Below are 18950 nucleotides of genomic sequence, written 5' to 3'. Positions count from 1 at the left end.
TTCTATATGTTCTGTATGGTGATGTCCTGTAGTCTAGTCTTCTATATGTTCTGTATGGTGATGTACTGTAGTCTAGTCTTCTATATGTTCTGTATGGTGATGTACTGTAGTCTAGTCTTCTATATGTACTGTAGTCTAGTCTTCTATATGTACTGTAGTCTAGTCTTCTATATGTTCTGTATGGTGATGTCCTGTAGTCTAGTCTCTATATGTACTGTAGTCTAGTCTTCTATGTGTACTGTAGTCTAGTCTTCTATATGTTCTGTATGGTAATGTACTGTAGTCTAGTCTTCTATATGTACTGTATGGTGATGTACTGTGGTCTAGTCTTCTATATGTACTGTATGGTGATGTTCTGTAGTCTAGTCTTCTATATGTACTGTAGTCTAGTCTTCTATATGTACTGTAGTCTAGTCTTCTATATGTACTGTAGTCTAGTCTTCTATATGTACTGTTTGGTGATGTACTGTAGTCTAGTCTTCTATATGTTCTGTTTGGTGATGTTCTGTAGTCTAGTCTCTATATGTACTGTAGTCTAGTCTTCTATATGTTCTGTATGGTGATGTCCTGTAGTCTAGTCTTCTATATGTTCTGTATGGTGATGTACTGTAGTCTAGTCTTCTATATGTTCTGTATGGTGATGTACTGTAGTCTAGTCTTCTATATGTACTGTAGTCTAGTCTTCTATATGTACTGTAGTCTAGTCTTCTATATGTTCTGTATGGTGATGTCCTGTAGTCTAGTCTCTATATGTACTGTAGTCTAGTCTTCTATGTGTACTGTAGTCTAGTCTTCTATATGTACTGTATGGTGATGTACTGTGGTCTAGTCTTCTATATGTACTGTATGGTGATGTTCTGTAGTCTAGTCTTCTATATGTACTGTAGTCTAGTATTCTATATGTACTGTTTGGTGATGTACTGTAGTCTAGTCTTCTATATGTTCTGTTTGGTGATGTTCTGTAGTCTAGTCTCTATATGTACTGTAGTCTAGTCTTCTATATGTTCTGTATGGTGATGCACTGTAGTCTAGTCTTCTATATGTACTGTAGTCTAGTCTTCTATATGTTCTGTATGGTGATGTACTGTGGTCTAGTCTCTATATGTACTGTATGGTGATGTACTGTAGTCTAGTCTCTATATGTACTGTAGTCTAGTCTTCTATATGTTCTGTATGGTGATGTACTGTAGTCTAGTCTTCTATATGTTCTGTTTGGTGATGTTCTGTAGTCTAGTCTCTATATGTACTGTAGTCTAGTCTTCTATATGTTCTGTATGGTGATGCACTGTAGTCTAGTCTTCTATATGTACTGTAGTCTAGTCTTCTATATGTACTGTAGTCTAGTCTTCTATATGTTCTGTATGGTGATGTACTGTAGTCTAGTTTTCTATATGTACTGTAGTCTAGTCTTCTATATGTTCTGTATGGTGATGCACTGTAGTCTAGTCTTCTATATGTACTGTAGTCTAGTCTTCTATATGTTCTGTATGGTGATGTACTGTAGTCTAGTCTTCTATATGTACTGTAGTCTAGTCTTCTATATGTACTGTAGTCTAGTCTTCTATATGTTCTGTATGGTGATGCACTGTGGTCTAGTCTTCTATATGTACTGTATGGTGATGTACTGTAATCTACTCTTCTATATGTACTGTAGTCTAGTCTTCTATATGTACTGTAGTCTAGTCTTTTATATGTACTGTATGGTGATGCACTGTAGTCTAGTCTTCTATATGTACTGTAGTCTAGTCTTTTATATGTACTGTATGGTGATGCACTGTAGTCTAGTCTTCTATATGTACTGTAGTCTAGTTTTCTTTATGTTCTGTATGGTGATGTACTGTAATCTAGTCTTCTATATGTTCTGTAGTCTAGTCTTCTATACAGTGGGGAGAACAAGTATTTGATACACTGCCGATTTTGCAGGTTTTCCAACTTACAAAGCATGTAGAGGTCTGTACTTTTTATCATAGGTACACTTCAACTGTGAGAGACGGAATCTAAAACAAAAATACAGAAAATCACATTGTATGATAAGTAATTAATTTGCATTTTATTGCATGACATAAGTATTTGATACATCAGAAAAGCAGAACTTAATATTTGGTACAGAAACCTTTGTTTGCAATTACAGATTACAGATCATACGTTTCCTGTAGATCTTGACCAGGTTTGCACACACTGCAGCAGGGATTTTGGCCCACTCCTCCATACAGACCTTCTCCAGATCCTTCAGGTTTCGGAGCTGTCTTTGGGAAATACGGACTTTCAGCTCCCTACAAATATTTTCTATTGGGTTCAGATCTGGAGACTGGCTAGGCCACTTCAGGACCTTGAGATGCTTCTTACGGAGCCACTCCTTAGTTGCTCTGGCTGTGTGTTTCGGGTTGTTGTCATGCTGGAAGACCCAGTCACGACCCATCTTCAATGTTCTTACTGAGGGAAGGAGGTTGTTGGCCAAGATCTCGCGATACATGGCCCCATCCACCCCCCCCCCCCCTCAATACGGTGCAGTCGTCCTGTCCCCTTTGCAGAAAAGCATCCCCAAAGAATGATGTTTCCACCTCCATCCTTCACAGTTGGTATGGTGTTCTTGGGGTTGTACTCATCCTTCTACTTCCTCCAAACACGGCGAGTGGAGTTTAGACCAAAAAGCTCTATTTTTGTCTCATCAGACCACATGACCTTCTCCCATTCCTCCTATGGATCATCCAGATTGTCATTGGCAAACTTCAGACGGGCCTGGACATGCGCTGGTTTGAGCAGGGGGACCTTGCGTGCGCTGCAGGATTTTAATCCATGACGGTGTAGTGTGTTACTAATGGTTTTCTTTGAGACTGTGGTCCCAGCTCTCTTCAGGTCATTGACCCGGTCCTGCCCTGTAGTTCTGGGATAGGAAAACCTGCAAAATCGGCAGTGTATCAAATACTTGTTCTCCCCACTGTATGTACTGTATGGTGATGTACTGTAGTCTAGTCTCTATATGTACTGTATGGAGATGTACTGTAGTCTAGTCTCTATATGTACTGTATGGTGATGTACTGTAGTCTAGTCTCTATATGTACTGTATGGTGATGTACTGTAGTCTAGTCTTCTATATGTACTGTATGGAGATGTACTGTAGTCTAGTCTCTATATGTACTGTATGGTGATGTACTGTAGTCTAGTCTCTATATGTACTGTATGGAGATGTACTGTAGTCTAGTCTCTATATGTACTGTATGGTGATGTTCTGTAGTCTAGTCTCTATATGTACTGTATGGTGATGTACTGTAGTCTAGTCTTCTATATGTTCTGTAGTCTAGTCTTCTATATGTTCTGTTTGGTGATGTACTGTAGTCTAGTCTTCTATATGTACTGTATGGTGATGTACTGTAGTCTAGTATTCTATATGTTCTGTATGGTGATGTACTGTAGTCTAGTCTTCTATATGTACTGTATGGTGATGTACTGTAGTCTTGTCTTCTATATGTACTGTATGGTGATGTACTGTAGTCTAGTCTCTATATGTTCTGTGTGGGGATGTACGTGTCTCTAGTATCGCTCTCTCTCCCTCCTTCTCTCTCCCTACCACCCTCTCTCTCTCCCTACCACCCTCTCTCTCTCTCTCCCTCCTTCTCTCTCCCTCCCACCCCCTCCCTCTCTCTTCCTCCCCCCCTCTTCTCTCTGCCAGGTACTGTGGAGGCCTACAGGGAGTTAGACTGTGAGGTGATGTGGCATCCCTCTTTCTCCTCTCCTCTGGAGGGACAGTTTGACCTGTGTGTTCACCAGGGAAACACCGCACAGCTACGATGTCTGGCCAAGGTGTGTGTGTATCTGTGTGTTTCTGTAGTTGAGGTTCCTGTGATTGTTAATGTAGAGAGAGATCCCATTCTCCTCCCTCCAGCTTGGTTCATCCAGTGTGCAGCTGGCTGAGAAACATCTGGTGTTTGGATCAGTACCTCTCATCTTCCCCTCCGTCAGGACAACGCTACACAACACAGGACACAACCATGCCTACTTCCAGGTTCACACTCCACACCGGGTCTTTGTACCGTCTATACTTGTGTGTGTGTTTTATAGAGGTATAGCGTGTGTGTGTGTGTGTGTGTGTGTGTGTGTGTGTGTGTGTGTGTGTGTGTGTGTGTGTGTGCGCGCGTGTGGGTATCAGGTGTTGGACGTGTACCCCCTGCCTGGCATGGTGGTGACCCCCACCGAGGGTGTGGTACCTGTGGGGGGGCAGGCAGAGGTCCAGGTGCACCTCAACCCCGGAGCTGTCATGAAGTTTGACACCAGAGTGGAGGTGAAGGAAACAGACACACAACATATCGTAAAGTCTCTACAGACACACAACATATCATAAAGTCTCTACAAACACACAACATATTATAAAGATTAGAAAAAAAGATTAAATAAAATAAAAAAGATTAAATAACCTCTAGTCTTACCTGTCATTATTTCAGAAACCTAAATAACCTCTAGTCTTACCTGTCATTATTTCAGAAACCTAAATAACCTCTAGTCTTACCTGTCATTATTTCAGAAACCTAAATAACCTCTAGTCTTACCTGTCATTATTTCAGAAACCTAAATAACCTCTAGTCTTACCTGTCATTATTTCAGAAAACTAAATAACCTCTAGTCTTACCTGTCATTATTTCAGAAACCTAAATAACCTCTAGTCTTACCTGTCATTATTTCAGAAACCTAAATAACCTCTAGTCTTACCTGTCATTATTTCAGAAACCTAAATAACCTCTAGTCTTACCTGTCATTATTTCAGAAACCTAAATAACCTCTAGTCCTACCTGTCATTATTTCAGAAACCTAGATAGTCATGATGGATGAGCTTGTCTAACGAGGTGTGTGTTGCAGATCGCTCTAAGGAACATGAAATCTCTGGAGCTGAGAGTGGGTGGGTCGGTCGAGCCCCCCCTGGTGGACATCAACGTGGTGAGTTCATATGTCGACACCCCCCCCCCCACTGGTGGACATCAACGTGGCGAGTTCATATGTGTGTGTGTGTGTGCGTGTGTGTGTGTGTGTGTGTGTGTGTGTGTGTACGTATGTATGTGTATGTATGTATGTGTGTGTGTGTGTACGTGTGTGTGTGTGTGTGTGTGTGTGTGTGTGTGTGTGTGTGTGTGTGTGTGTGTGTGTGTGTGTGTGTGTGTGTTTGTTTGTGTGTGTGTGTGTGTGTGTGTGTGTGTGTGTGTGTGTGTGTGTGTGTGTGTGTGTGTGTGTGTGTGTGTGTGTGTGTGTATATGTACAGTTGCAAGAAAAAGTATGTGAACCCTTTGGAAATACCTGGATTTCTGCATACATTTTTCATAACATTTGATCTTCATCTAAGTCACAACAATTGACAAACATAGTGTGCTTAATCTAATAACACACAAACAATGTGCCTTTTCTCTCCACACATAATGGTGTGTGTTCCTTCCAAACAACTCAACTGTAGTTTCATCTGTCCACAGAATATTTTGCCAGAAGCGCTGTGGAACATCCAGATGCTCTTTTGTTAACTTCAAATGTGCTGCATTGTTTTTATTGAGACAGCAGTGGCTTCTTCCGTGGTGTCCTCCCATGAACACTATTCTTGTCTAGTGTTTTACGTACCGTAGACTCGTCGACAGAGATGTTAGCGTGTTCCAGAGATTTCTGTAAGTCTTTAGCTGACACTCTAGGATTCTTCTTAACCTCATTGAGCATTCTGCTCTGTGCTCTTGCAGTCATCTTTGCAGGACGGACTCTCCTGTAGCAACAGGGCTGCACTTTCTCCACTTATAGACAAGTTGTCTTACTGTGAACTGATGAACATCAAGGCTTTTAGAGATACTTTTGTAACCCTTTCCATCTTTATGCAAGTCAACAATTAGGTCTTCTGAGATCTCTCTTGTTCGAGGCATTGTTCCCATCAGGCAATGCTTCTTGTGAAAAGCAAACTCAAAATTTGTGAGTGTTTTTAATAGGGCAGGGCAGCTCTAACCAACATCTCCAAACTCGTCTCATTGATTGGACTCCAGGTTAGCTGACTCCTGACTCCAGTTATCTTCTGGAGAAGTCATTAGCCTGGGGGTTCTCATACCTTTTCCAACCTACACTGCAAATGTTTAAATGATGTAATCAATATAGACAAGAAAAATACAATAATTGGTGTGTTATTAGTTTAAGCACACTGTGTTGTCTGTTGTTATGACTAAGATGAAGATCAGATCAAATGTGATGACCAATTTATTCAGAAATCCAGGTATGTGTGTGTGTGTGTGTGTGTGTGTGTGTGTGTGTGTGTGTGTGTGTGTGTGTGTGTGTGTGTGTGTGTGTGTGTGTGTCTGTGTACGAAACACACAGAACAGCAGAGCATAACAGCGTGTCCTGAATATGCCCTGTCAGGAGCACACTACAGCAGTCTCTGGTCCTTTTCTGCTGAGTTGTGGAAAACAAACAATCCGTACCAATTTATCATAACAACAAAGTCTGCTGCTTCCTGTTTTGAAATGAATGGAAACCCCTTTTCCAACAGAACAAGATGAATGTGGTGGTGTTCACTGCCTTGAAATGAGCAGGTGGTTCACACACAAAAATAGACAACTTTTTGTGTGTGAGTAGTTCTTTTTCCTTTTTGCAATGGGCAGTTCTTTCAAAAAAACAAATCAGAATTGACATGTTTTTCTTTGGAGTGTTTGTCTCAGCCCCTTAGCTGGGCTCTGTAGAATGAGCTGCTGGGCCACGCAGGCTTTAAGAGGGCAGGCCACGCTTACAGCTGGATCCAACTGGATCCTCCCTCTCCTTTAACTGGATCCTCCCTCTCCTTTAACTGGATCCTCCCTCTCCTTTAACTGGATCCTCCCTCTCCTTTAACTGGATCCTCCCTCTCCTTTAACTGGATCCTCCCTCTCCTTTAACTGGATCCTCCCTCTCCTTTAACTGGATCCTCCCTCTCCTTTAACTGGATCCTCCCTCTCCTTTAACTGGATCCTCCCTCTCCTTTAACTGGATCCTCCCTCTCCTTTAACTGGATCCTCCCTCTCCTTTAACTGGATCCTCCCTCTCCTTTAACTGGATCCTCCCTTTTCATTCTTTCATTTTCAGAGAGCAGAGCTGAGCTGTTCATTTTCAGAGAGCAGAGCTGAGCTGTTCATTTTCAGAGAGCTGAACAGAGCTGAGCTGTTCATTTTCAGAGAGCAGAACAGAGCTGAGCTGTTCATTTTCAGAGAGCAGAACAGAGCTGAGCTGTTCATTTTCAGAGAGCAGAACAGAGCTGAGCTGTTCATTTTCAGAGAGCAGAACAGAGCTGAGCTGTTCATTTTCAGAGAGCAGAACAGAGCTGAGCTGTTCATTTTCAGAGAGCAGAACAGAGCTGAGCTGTTCATTGCTGTTTTTATTGCCACAGTCAGAAATCAAAACATTCAACTCGGTCTGTAAAATATTTAGACTCCTTAAATATTCCTCCTCTCAGAAACATCTCTCCATCTTAGTTATCCTCCTCCTCCTCCTCTCAGAAACATCTCTCCGTCTTACTTATCCTCCTCCTCCTCTCAGAAACATCTCTCCATCTTAGTTATCCTCCTCCTCCTCTCAGAAACATCTCTCCATCTTAGTTATCCTCCTCCTCCTCTCAGAAACATCTCTCCGTCTTACTTATCCTCCTCCTCCTCCTCTCAGAAACATCTCTCCATCTTACTTATCCTCCTCCTCCTCCTCTCAGAAACATCTCTCCGTCTTACTTATCCTCCTCCTCCTCCTCCTCTCAGAAACATCTCTCCATCTTACTTATCCTCCTCCTCCTCCTCCTCTCAGAAACATCTCTCCATCTTACTTATCCTCCTCCTCCTCTCAGAAACATCTCTCCGTCTTACTTATCCTCCTCCTCCTCCTCTCAGAAACATCTCTCCATCTTACTTATCCTCCTCCTCCTCTCAGAAACATCTCTCCGTCTTACTTATCCTCCTCCTCCTCCTCTCAGAAACATCTCTCCATCTTACTTATCCTCCTCCTCCTCCTCTCAGAAACATCTCTCCATCTTACTTATCCTCCTCCTCCTCCTCTCAGAAACATCTCTCCATCTTACTTATCCTCCTCCTCCTCTCAGAAACATCTCTCCATCTTACTTATCCTCCTCCTCCTCTCAGAAACATCTCTCCATCTTAGTTATCCTCCTCCTCCTCCTCTCAGAAACATCTCTCCATCTTACTTATCCTCCTCCTCCTCCTCTCAGAAACATCTCTCCATCTTACTTATCCTCCTCCTCCTCCTCTCAGAAACATCTCTCCATCTTACTTATCCTCCTCCTCCTCTCAGAAACATCTCTCCATCTTTGTTATCCTCCTCCTCCTCCTCTCAGAAACATCTCTCCATCTTACTTATCCTCCTCCTCCTCTCAGAAACATCTCTCCATCTTACTTATCCTCCTCCTCCTCCTCTCAGAAACATCTCTCCATCTTACTTATCCTCCTCCTCCTCCTCTCAGAAACATCTCTCCATCTTACTTATCCTCCTCCTCCTCCTCTCAGAAACATCTCTCCATCTTACTTATCCTCCTCCTCCTCCTCTCAGAAACATCTCTCCGTCTTACTTATCCTCTTCCTCCTCCTCTCAGAAACATCTCTCCATCTTACTTATCCTCCTCCTCCTCCTCTCAGAAACATCTCTCCATCTTACTTATCCTCCTCCTCCTCCTCTCAGAAACATCTCTCCGTCTTACTTATCCTCCTCCTCCTCCTCTCAGAAACATCTCTCCGTCTTACTTATCCTCTTCCTCCTCCTCTCAGAAACATCTCTCCATCTTACTTATCCTCCTCCTCCTCCTCTCAGAAACATCTCTCCATCTTACTTATCCTCTTCCTCCTCCTCTCAGAAACATCTCTCCATCTTACTTATCCTCCTCCTCCTCTCAGAAACATCTCTCCATCTTACTTATCCTCCTCCTCCTCCTCTCAGAAACATCTCTCCATCTTAGTTATCCTCCTCCTCCTCTCAGAAACATCTCTCCATCTTAGTTATCCTCTTCCTCCTCCTCTCAGAAACATCTCTCCATCTTACTTATCCTCCTCCTCCTCCTCTCAGAAACATCTCTCCATCTTACTTATCCTCCTCCTCCTCCTCTCAGAAACATCTCTCCATCTTACTTATCCTCCTCCTCCTCCTCTCAGAAACATCTCTGTCTTACTTATCCTCCTCCTCCTCCTCTCTGAAACATCTCTCCGTCTTAGTTATCCTCCTCCTCCTCTCAGAAACATCTCTCCGTCTTACTTATCCTCCTCCTCCTCCTCTCTGAAACATCTCTCAGTCTTACTTATCCTCCTCCTCCTCCTCTCAGAAACATCTCTCCATCTTACTTATCCTCCTCCTCCTCCTCTCAGAAACATCTCTCCATCTTTGTTATCCTCCTCCTCCTCTCAGAAACATCTCTCCATCTTACTTATCCTCCTCCTCCTCCTCTCAGAAACATCTCTCCATCTTACTTATCCTCCTCCTCCTCCTCTCAGAAACATCTCTCCATCTTAGTTATCCTCCTCCTCCTCCTCTCAGAAACATCTCTCCATCTTAGTTATCCTCCTCCTCCTCCTCTCAGAAACATCTCTCCATCTTACTTATCCTCCTCCTCCTCCTCTCAGAAACATCTCTCCATCTTACTTATCCTCTTCCTCCTCCTCTCAGAAACATCTCTCCATCTTACTTATCCTCCTCCTCCTCTCAGAAACATCTCTCCATCTTACTTATCCTCCTCCTCCTCCTCTCAGAAACATCTCTCCATCTTAGTTATCCTCCTCCTCCTCTCAGAAACATCTCTCCATCTTACTTATCCTCTTCCTCCTCCTCTCAGAAACATCTCTCCATCTTACTTATCCTCCTCCTCCTCCTCTCAGAAACATCTCTCCATCTTACTTATCCTCCTCCTCCTCCTCTCAGAAACATCTCTCCATCTTACTTATCCTCCTCCTCCTCCTCTCAGAAACATCTCTCCATCTTACTTATCCTCCTCCTCCTCCTCTCAGAAACATCTCTCCATCTTACTTATCCTCCTCCTCCTCCTCTCAGAAACATCTCTCCATCTTACTTATCCTCCTCCTCCTCCTCTCAGAAACATCTCTCCATCTTACTTATCCTCCTCCTCCTCCTCTCAGAAACATCTCTCCATCTTACTTATCCTCCTCCTCCTCTCAGAAACATCTCTCCATCTTACTTATCCTCCTCCTCCTCCTCTCAGAAACATCTCTCCATCTTACTTATCCTCCTCCTCCTCCTCTCTGAAACATCTCTCAGTCTTACTTATCCTCCTCCTCCTCTCTGAAACATCTCTCCGTCTTAGTTATCCTCCTCCTCCTCTCAGAAACATCTCTCCGTCTTACTTATCCTCCTCCTCCTCCTCTCTGAAACATCTCTCAGTCTTACTTATCCTCCTCCTCCTCCTCTCAGAAACATCTCTCCATCTTACTTATCCTCCTCCTCCTCCTCTCAGAAACATCTCTCCGTCTTAGTTATCCTCCTCCTCCTCTCAGAAACATCTCTCCGTCTTACTTATCCTCCTCCTCCTCCTCTCTGAAACATCTCTCAGTCTTACTTATCCTCCTCCTCCTCCTCTCAGAAACATCTCTCCATCTTACTTATCCTCCTCCTCCTCCTCTCAGAAACATCTCTCCATCTTTGTTATCCTCCTCCTCCTCTCAGAAACATCTCTCCATCTTACTTATCCTCCTCCTCCTCCTCCTCTCAGAAACATCTCTCCATCTTACTTATCCTCCTCCTCCTCCTCTCAGAAACATCTCTCCATCTTAGTTATCCTCCTCCTCCTCCTCTCAGAAACATCTCTCCATCTTAGTTATCCTCCTCCTCCTCCTCTCAGAAACATCTCTCCATCTTACTTATCCTCCTCCTCCTCCTCTCAGAAACATCTCTCCATCTTACTTATCCTCTTCCTCCTCCTCTCAGAAACATCTCTCCATCTTACTTATCCTCCTCCTCCTCTCAGAAACATCTCTCCATCTTACTTATCCTCCTCCTCCTCCTCTCAGAAACATCTCTCCATCTTAGTTATCCTCCTCCTCCTCTCAGAAACATCTCTCCATCTTACTTATCCTCTTCCTCCTCCTCTCAGAAACATCTCTCCATCTTACTTATCCTCCTCCTCCTCCTCTCAGAAACATCTCTCCATCTTACTTATCCTCCTCCTCCTCCTCTCAGAAACATCTCTCCATCTTACTTATCCTCCTCCTCCTCCTCTCAGAAACATCTCTCCATCTTACTTATCCTCCTCCTCCTCCTCTCAGAAACATCTCTCCATCTTACTTATCCTCCTCCTCCTCCTCTCAGAAACATCTCTCCATCTTACTTATCCTCCTCCTCCTCCTCTCAGAAACATCTCTCCATCTTACTTATCCTCCTCCTCCTCTCAGAAACATCTCTCCATCTTACTTATCCTCCTCCTCCTCCTCTCAGAAACATCTCTCCATCTTACTTATCCTCCTCCTCCTCCTCTCAGAAACATCTCTCCATCTTACTTATCCTCCTCCTCCTCCTCTCAGAAACATCTCTCCATCTTACTTATCCTCCTCCTCCTCCTCTCAGAAACATCTCTCCATCTTACTTATCCTCCTCCTCCTCCTCTCAGAAACATCTCTCCATCTTACTTATCCTCCTCCTCCTCTCAGAAACATCTCTCCATCTTACTTATCCTCCTCCTCCTCCTCTCAGAAACATCTCTCCATCTTACTTATCCTCCTCCTCCTCCTCTCTGAAACATCTCTCAGTCTTACTTATCCTCCTCCTCCTCTCTGAAACATCTCTCCGTCTTAGTTATCCTCCTCCTCCTCTCAGAAACATCTCTCCGTCTTACTTATCCTCCTCCTCCTCCTCTCTGAAACATCTCTCAGTCTTACTTATCCTCCTCCTCCTCCTCTCAGAAACATCTCTCCATCTTACTTATCCTCCTCCTCCTCCTCTCAGAAACATCTCTCCATCTTTGTTATCCTCCTCCTCCTCTCAGAAACATCTCTCCATCTTACTTATCCTCCTCCTCCTCCTCTCAGAAACATCTCTCCTTCTTACTTATCCTCCTCCTCCTCTCAGAAACATCTCTCCATCTTAGTTATCCTCCTCCTCCTCCTCTCAGAAACATCTCTCCATCTTAGTTATCCTCCTCCTCCTCCTCTCAGAAACATCTCTCCATCTTTGTTATCCTCCTCCTCCTCCTCCTCCTCTCAGACATCCTTCCTGTTCCACGGGGTGTATTCTGGTTCCAGTCGTGGCGTTCCGTTCTCCCTGAGGAACCGATCCTCTGCCCTGGCCCGGGTCCAGTTTGACCTGTCAGAACACACTGACTTCACCATCCACCTCCCTCCACACTCTGCAGGTATGTATTTGATTGATTGATTGATAGACAAATAGACTGTGACTGAAATGCTCTGAGAAGATAGACTGTCATAAACTGTCAGCCTAGTTCAATTTAGATGTATGGATTACTAAACTGCAGGCCTAATATTGAGAGCCAGGTGTTGGTGTGTTACAGGTACGAGCCAGGAGCCAGACGTGTTTGTGATGGACCTACAGGGGCAGCAGACTGCCCAGTGTTGCCTGGTGTTCTCCCCTAAACAAGTAAGGGCTCCATCCTCCCTCCTCTGTTTTCATTATCCCTCATCTATACTCATTTTCACCTATTAATCACCAACACATCAACCACCTTCCACAGTACTCCACCTACATCTGTGTTTATTAATCACCAACACATCAACCACCTTCCACAGTACTCCACCTACATCTGTGTTTATTAATCACCAACACATCAACCACCTTCCACAGTACTCCACCTACAACTGTGTTTATTAATCACCAACACATCAACCACCTTCCACAGTACTCCACCTACATCTATCTGTGTCTATTAATCACCAACACATCAACCACCTTCCACAGTACTCCACCTACATCTATCTGTGTCTATTAATCACCAACACATCAACCACCTTCCACAGTACTCCACCTACATCTATCTGTGTCTATTAATCACCAACACATCAACCACCTTCCACAGTACTCCACCTACATCTATCTGTGTCTATTAATCACCAACACATCAACCACCTTCCACAGTACTCCACCTACATCTATCTGTGTCTATTAATCACCAACACATCAACCACCTTCCACAGTACTCCACCTACATCTGTGTCTATTAATCACCAACACATCAACCACCTTCCACAGTACTCCACCTACATCTATCTGTGTCTATTAATCACCAACACATCAACCACCTTCCACAGTACTCCACCTACATCTATCTGTGTCTATTAATCACCAACACATCAATCAACCACCTTCCACAGTACTCCACCTACATCTATCTGTGTTTATTAATCACCAACACATCAACCACCTTCCACAGTACTCCACCTACATCTATCTGTGTCTATTAATCACCAACACATCAATCAACCACCTTCCACAGTACTCCACCTACATCTATCTGTGTTTATTAATCACCAACACACCAACCACCTTCCACAGTACTCCACCTACATCTATCTGTGTCTATTAATCACCAACACATCAACCACCTTCCACAGTACTCCACCTACATCTGTGTTTATTAATCACCAACACATCAACCACCTTCCACAGTACTCCACCTACATCTGTGTCTATTAATCACCAACACATCAACCACCTTCCACAGTACTCCACCTACATCTGTGTTTATTAATCACCAACACATCAATCAACCACCTTCCACAGTACTCCACCTACATCTGTGTTTATTAATCACCAACACATCAATCAACCACCTTCCACAGTACTCCACCTACATCTATCTGTGTCTATTAATCACCAACACATCAACCACCTTCCACAGTACTCCACCTACATCTGTGTCTATTAATCACCAACACATCAACCACCTTCCACAGTACTCCACCTACATCTATCTGTGTCTATTAATCACCAACACATCAACCACCTTCCACAGTACTCCACCTACATCTGTGTCTATTAATCACCAACACATCAACCACCTTCCACAGTACTCCACCTACATCTATCTGTGTCTATTAATCACCAACACATCAACCACCTTCCACAGTACTCCACCTACATCTGTGTCTATTAATCACCAACACATCAACCACCTTCCACAGTACTCCACCTACATCTATCTGTGTCTATTAATCACCAACACATCAACCACCTTCCACAGTACTCCACCTACATCTGTGTCTATTAATCACCAACACATCAACCACCTTCCACAGTACTCCACCTACATCTGTGTCTATTAATCACCAACACATCAACCACCTTCCACAGTACTCCACCTACATCTGTGTTTATAATAGACATGTTTTCCCTGAACACAGAGACATCAAGGATAAGTTCTCCCCACCATAATCATGATCCTAACCTCACCATTACACCAAACTGAACTGACCCAAACCCCATCCCATCTCTATCAGTCGGTAGTTCCTATGTTTGTCCTGCAGGTGGCAGCGTATGACTTCAACCTGCCTGTGACGGTCAACGGTGTGGGCATGCCTCCCTCCTCCTCTTCCTCCTCCTCCGCCCCTCCCAGCTCTGTCCTCAAGTCCTCCTCTTCCCGGGACCAACACATCGTCACCCCGCGCCCGCTGCCCATCGCCATGGAGACGCTCTCACGCAGGGTGCAGGCCACAGGTTAGAGGGGTGGAGATACAGTGTCAGAAAGTGTCAGTTGCCTGCCTGAACCATTGGCCTGAACAGATGGACTGAGATATTCTGTCCCTGCAGTATACTTAATATATATATATTTATATTGAGAGCCATATATATATATTACTATTATTATTTATTTTTTATAAACTTTTCTTGCTGCTTTTCCTTGACAGTAAACAAACAACAGACAAAAACAAGAAACAACTTAACATTTACATACATTTCCACAAACATCAATTAAATCACACTTTCTCAGACCTACATGTTCCCACTGTATCCACGTCCAACGTTGTTTCCAATACTTGTAAGACTCCATATGACCTCACAATGTGCTATGTTGTTTCTGTCCCTGCAGTATACTAGACAGTAATGACACTACACACTCAGCATTCCAGGCTCTGAGATAAGAAAATAGGTTGAAGATAAGAGTGGTTTAGGACCTGAGATAAGACAATAGGTTGAAGATAAGAGGGGTTTAGGACCTGAGATAAGACAATAGGTTGAAGTTAAGAGGGGTTTAGGACCTGAGATAAGACAATAGGTTGAAGATAAGAGGGGTTTAGGAGCTGTGATAAGACAATAGGTTGAAGATAAGAGTGGTTTAGGACCTGAGATAAGACAATAGGTTGAAGATAAGAGGGGTTTAGGACCTGAGATAAGACAATAGGTTGAAAATAAGAGGGGTTTAGGAGCTGAGATAAGACAATAGGTTGAAGATAAGAGGGGTTTAGGAGCTGAGATAAGACAATAGGTTGAAGCTAAGAGGGGTTTAGGAGCTGTGATAAGACAATAGGGTGAAGGTAAGAGTGGTTTAGGAGTTGTGATAAGACAATAGGTTGAAGATAAGAGTGGTTTAGGAGCTGTGATAAGACAATAGTTTGAAAATAAGAGGGGTTTAGGAGCTGTGTAATTAGCACTTAGGAAATTCTGTCCCTGTGTGTCCCTCAGCCCTGTGTGTCCCGCTGGAGATGTCCCCATCAAGTCTCCAGTTTGATCTGGAGCCCTTTGGCTCAGTTACTACTACCTCACAAACTCAGGTAGCTACCATCACCTCACCACTCCACCAACTTCTAAAGCAGGTAGATTCTGAATGGCAGATGTTTCTCATGGCTGGCAGAGAGAGAGAGCTTGATATTCCCAACTGAGAGGCAGTTTGTGTGTTGTTGGGCTGATCTACAACCAGCTGGAAGCTCTTCTCCTCTGTTGTCTCCAGACCGTAGAGCTGAGGAACGTGTCTGACAAGAGGGTGAGCTGGAGGATTGACTGCAGCGCTGCAGTAACACCAGGAGGGGGCAGTAGCACCAGCAGCAATGAGGGGCTGTTCACTGTCTGTCCTACCGCTGGGACACTGGAGCCACTGCAGCGTGTGTCTGTCACTGTCTCCCTCTCTCCTGAGAGAGTCACACCAGGTTAACCCCTCTCTCACCTCACCCTCAGAGCTCACTTTTGGTGGACAGTTAATATAATAATAATAACAACACTCCAAAGTTCATCGTTTTTTATTTATTTAACATGACAAGTCAGTTAAGAGCAAATTATTATTTACAATGTCGGCCAAACCCGGACAATTGTGCGCCGTCCTATGGGACTCCCAATCACGGCCGGTTGTGATACAGCCTGTAATCGAACCAGGGTCTGTCGTGACGCCTCTAGCACTGAGATGCAGTGCCTTAGACCTCTGCACCACTCCAGGTTTTCCGACCTCAAAAGTGGTGTTATGTTTAGAGTCCTGCTGCTACTGAATAATTTCATGGAGGTTCTGTTTTTTTTTATGTGTTTTGTTCTGCATCTTCACTCTTTCTTCCAGTGACAGCGGGTCAGATCGAGGTGTCCCTCCCTCTGTTTCTGTCTGAGGAGGGGCAGGAGGAGAGAGAGGGGGAGGAGGGGGGAGTCCCTCACCCCTACAGGGTGCTGTCTCTCAGTGCCACCCCTCACCCCCCCAGCATCACCTTCCTCCCCCCTCGAGTCCTCCTCACCCCTGTCCCTCTGGACACACCCTCCACCACCACCCTCTTCCTGCTCCCCACCGGGTACCCCAGGTCTGTACCACCCATCCACCTGCCTGTCATGATGGGCTTCCACCCACTAACTGACTGTTTACTGTAGTACAGTAATGATCTCTATGCTTTGATAGGTAGCCTGTGTATTTATAACCTGATCCAGCAGTGTTACAGCTCCAGATAAACAGTTCTGTATTTCCATACAGTAATAATACAGAATAGAGTCCCATTATAGGGTCCCATTATAGAGTCCCATTATAGGGTCCCATTATAGAGTCCCATTATAGAGTCCCATTATAGAGTCCCATTATAGAGTCCCATTATAGAGTCCCATTATAGAGTCATATATTAAAATCCCATATAGTGCAATACAGTCTCACCTCTGTGACCTTTGCCTTCTGACCCTAGTGGTTCCTGTCTGCGTGTGGAGGTGGAGGAGATGGTTCTGAAGGATGGCAGTCGGGTGAAACCCCTCTCAGTCAGCATGCCCCACAACGGCACCGTCCCTCCCCAGACCCACACAGAGCCCCAGACCCACACAGAGCCCCAGACCCACACAGAGCCCCAGACCCACACAGAGCCCCAGACCCACACAGAGCCCCAGAACCACACAGAGCCCCAGACCCACACAGAGCCCCAGACCCCCATCAGCTGCACAGTGACCTTCTGCTCCCCTCAGCCCCTGGACCTCAGCTCACACATCACATTCCTGGACCACCTCAACAACAGGTACGGATACTTAGGAAACCTCGTCCCAGTCAGCCACACATACTGTTCATTATCTCTCTCTCTTTTGCACTCTAGATCTCTCTCTGTTTCTTTCTCTCTCTCTTTCTCTTTCTCTCTCTCTGTCTGTCTCTCTCTCTCTCTCTCTCTCTCTCTGTCTCTCTGTCTCTCTTTCTCTCTCTCTCTCTCTCTCTCTCTGTCTCTGTCTCTCTGTCTCTCTGTCTCTCTCTCTCTGTCTCTCTGTCTCTCTCTCTCTGTGTCTTTTCTTTCTCTCTCTCTCTCTGTCTCTCTCTCTCTCTGTCTCTCTGTCTGTCTCTCTGTCTCTCTCTGTGTCTCTCTCTCTCTGTTTCTTTCTTTCTCTCTGTCTCTGTTTATTTCTCTCTCTCTCTCTCTCTCTCTGTCTCTCTGTCTCTCTGTCTCCCTCTCGCTGTGTCTCTCTCTCTCTCTGTGTCTCTCTCTCTCTGTGTTTTTTCTTTCTCTCTCTCTCTCTCTCTTTCTTTCTCTCTCTCTCTTTCTCTCTCTGTTTCTTTCTCTCGCTCGCTCGCTCTCTCTCTCTCTCTCTGTTTCTATTCTCTCTCTCTCTCTAGGTATATAATATGCAAAAGTGAAATAAACAATAAATAACCCAGCAGCAGGACCGCTACCTCCGCCTTTGTGCAAGGTAGAGCAGGAGGAGCACTGCCAGAGCCCTGCAAACTGACCTCCAGCAGGCCACAAATGTGCATTTGTCTGCTCAAACGGTCAGAAACAGACTCCATGAGGGTGGTATAAGGGCCTGACGTCCACAGATGGGGGTTGTGCTTACAGCCCAACACCGTGCAGGACGTTTGGCATTTGCCAGAGAACACCAAGATTGGCAAATTCGCCACTGGCGCCCTGTGCTCTTCAGCAGGTTCCCACTGAGCACATGTGACAGACGTGACAGAGTCTGGAGACGCCGTGGAGAACGTTCTGCTGCCTGCAACATCCTCCAGCATGACCGGTTTGGCGGTGGGTCAGTCATGGTGTGAGGTGGCATTTCTTTGGGGGGCCGCACAGCCCTCCATGTGCTCGCCAGAGGTAGCCTGACTGCCATTAAGTACTGAGATGAGATCCTCAGACCCCTTGTGAGACCATATGCTGGTGCGTTTGGCCCTGGGTTCCTCCTAATGCAAGACAATGCTAGACCTCATGTGGCTGGAGTGTGTCAGCAGTTCCTGCAAGAGGAAGGCATTGATGCTATGGACTGGCCCGCCCGTTCCCCAGACCTGAATCCTATTGAGCACATCTGGGACATCATGTCTCGCTCCATCCACCAACGCCACGTTGCACCACAGACTGTCCAGGAGTTGGGGGATGCTTTAGTCCAGGTCTGGGAGGAGATCCCTCAGGAGACCATCCGCCACCTCATCAGGAGCATGCCCAGGCGTTGTAGGGAGGTCATACAGGCACGTGGAGGCCACACACACTACTGAGCCTCATTTTGACTTGTTTTAAGGACGTTACATCAAAGTTGGATCAGCCTGTAGTGTGGTTTTCCACTTTAATTTTGAGTGTGACTCCAAATCCAGACTTCCATGGGTT

At 44.9% G+C, this 18950-nt stretch overlaps 1 protein-coding gene across 1 annotated transcript in view; it reads left to right on the top strand.

The window, feature by feature from the left end:
* LOC135533092 (cilia- and flagella-associated protein 47-like) overlaps nt 1-18950 on the top strand; it is a 63198-nt gene that overhangs the window by 22846 nt on the left and 21402 nt on the right. The window contains 12 exon segments of the mRNA XM_064960485.1: nt 3671-3801; nt 3884-4003; nt 4148-4279; nt 4852-4929; nt 12181-12328; nt 12485-12570; nt 14454-14643; nt 15610-15698; nt 15875-16070; nt 16469-16700; nt 17070-17168; nt 17295-17390. Coding sequence (XP_064816557.1) covers nt 3671-3801; nt 3884-4003; nt 4148-4279; nt 4852-4929; nt 12181-12328; nt 12485-12570; nt 14454-14643; nt 15610-15698; nt 15875-16070; nt 16469-16700; nt 17070-17168; nt 17295-17390 — 1597 coding nt within the window.

The sequence above is a fragment of the Oncorhynchus masou genome, unplaced genomic scaffold (assembly GCF_036934945.1).
Source record: "Oncorhynchus masou masou isolate Uvic2021 unplaced genomic scaffold, UVic_Omas_1.1 unplaced_scaffold_2210, whole genome shotgun sequence".
Taxonomy (NCBI): Eukaryota; Metazoa; Chordata; class Actinopteri; order Salmoniformes; family Salmonidae; genus Oncorhynchus; species Oncorhynchus masou.
This window is presented reverse-complemented; position numbering and strand designations above follow the sequence as displayed.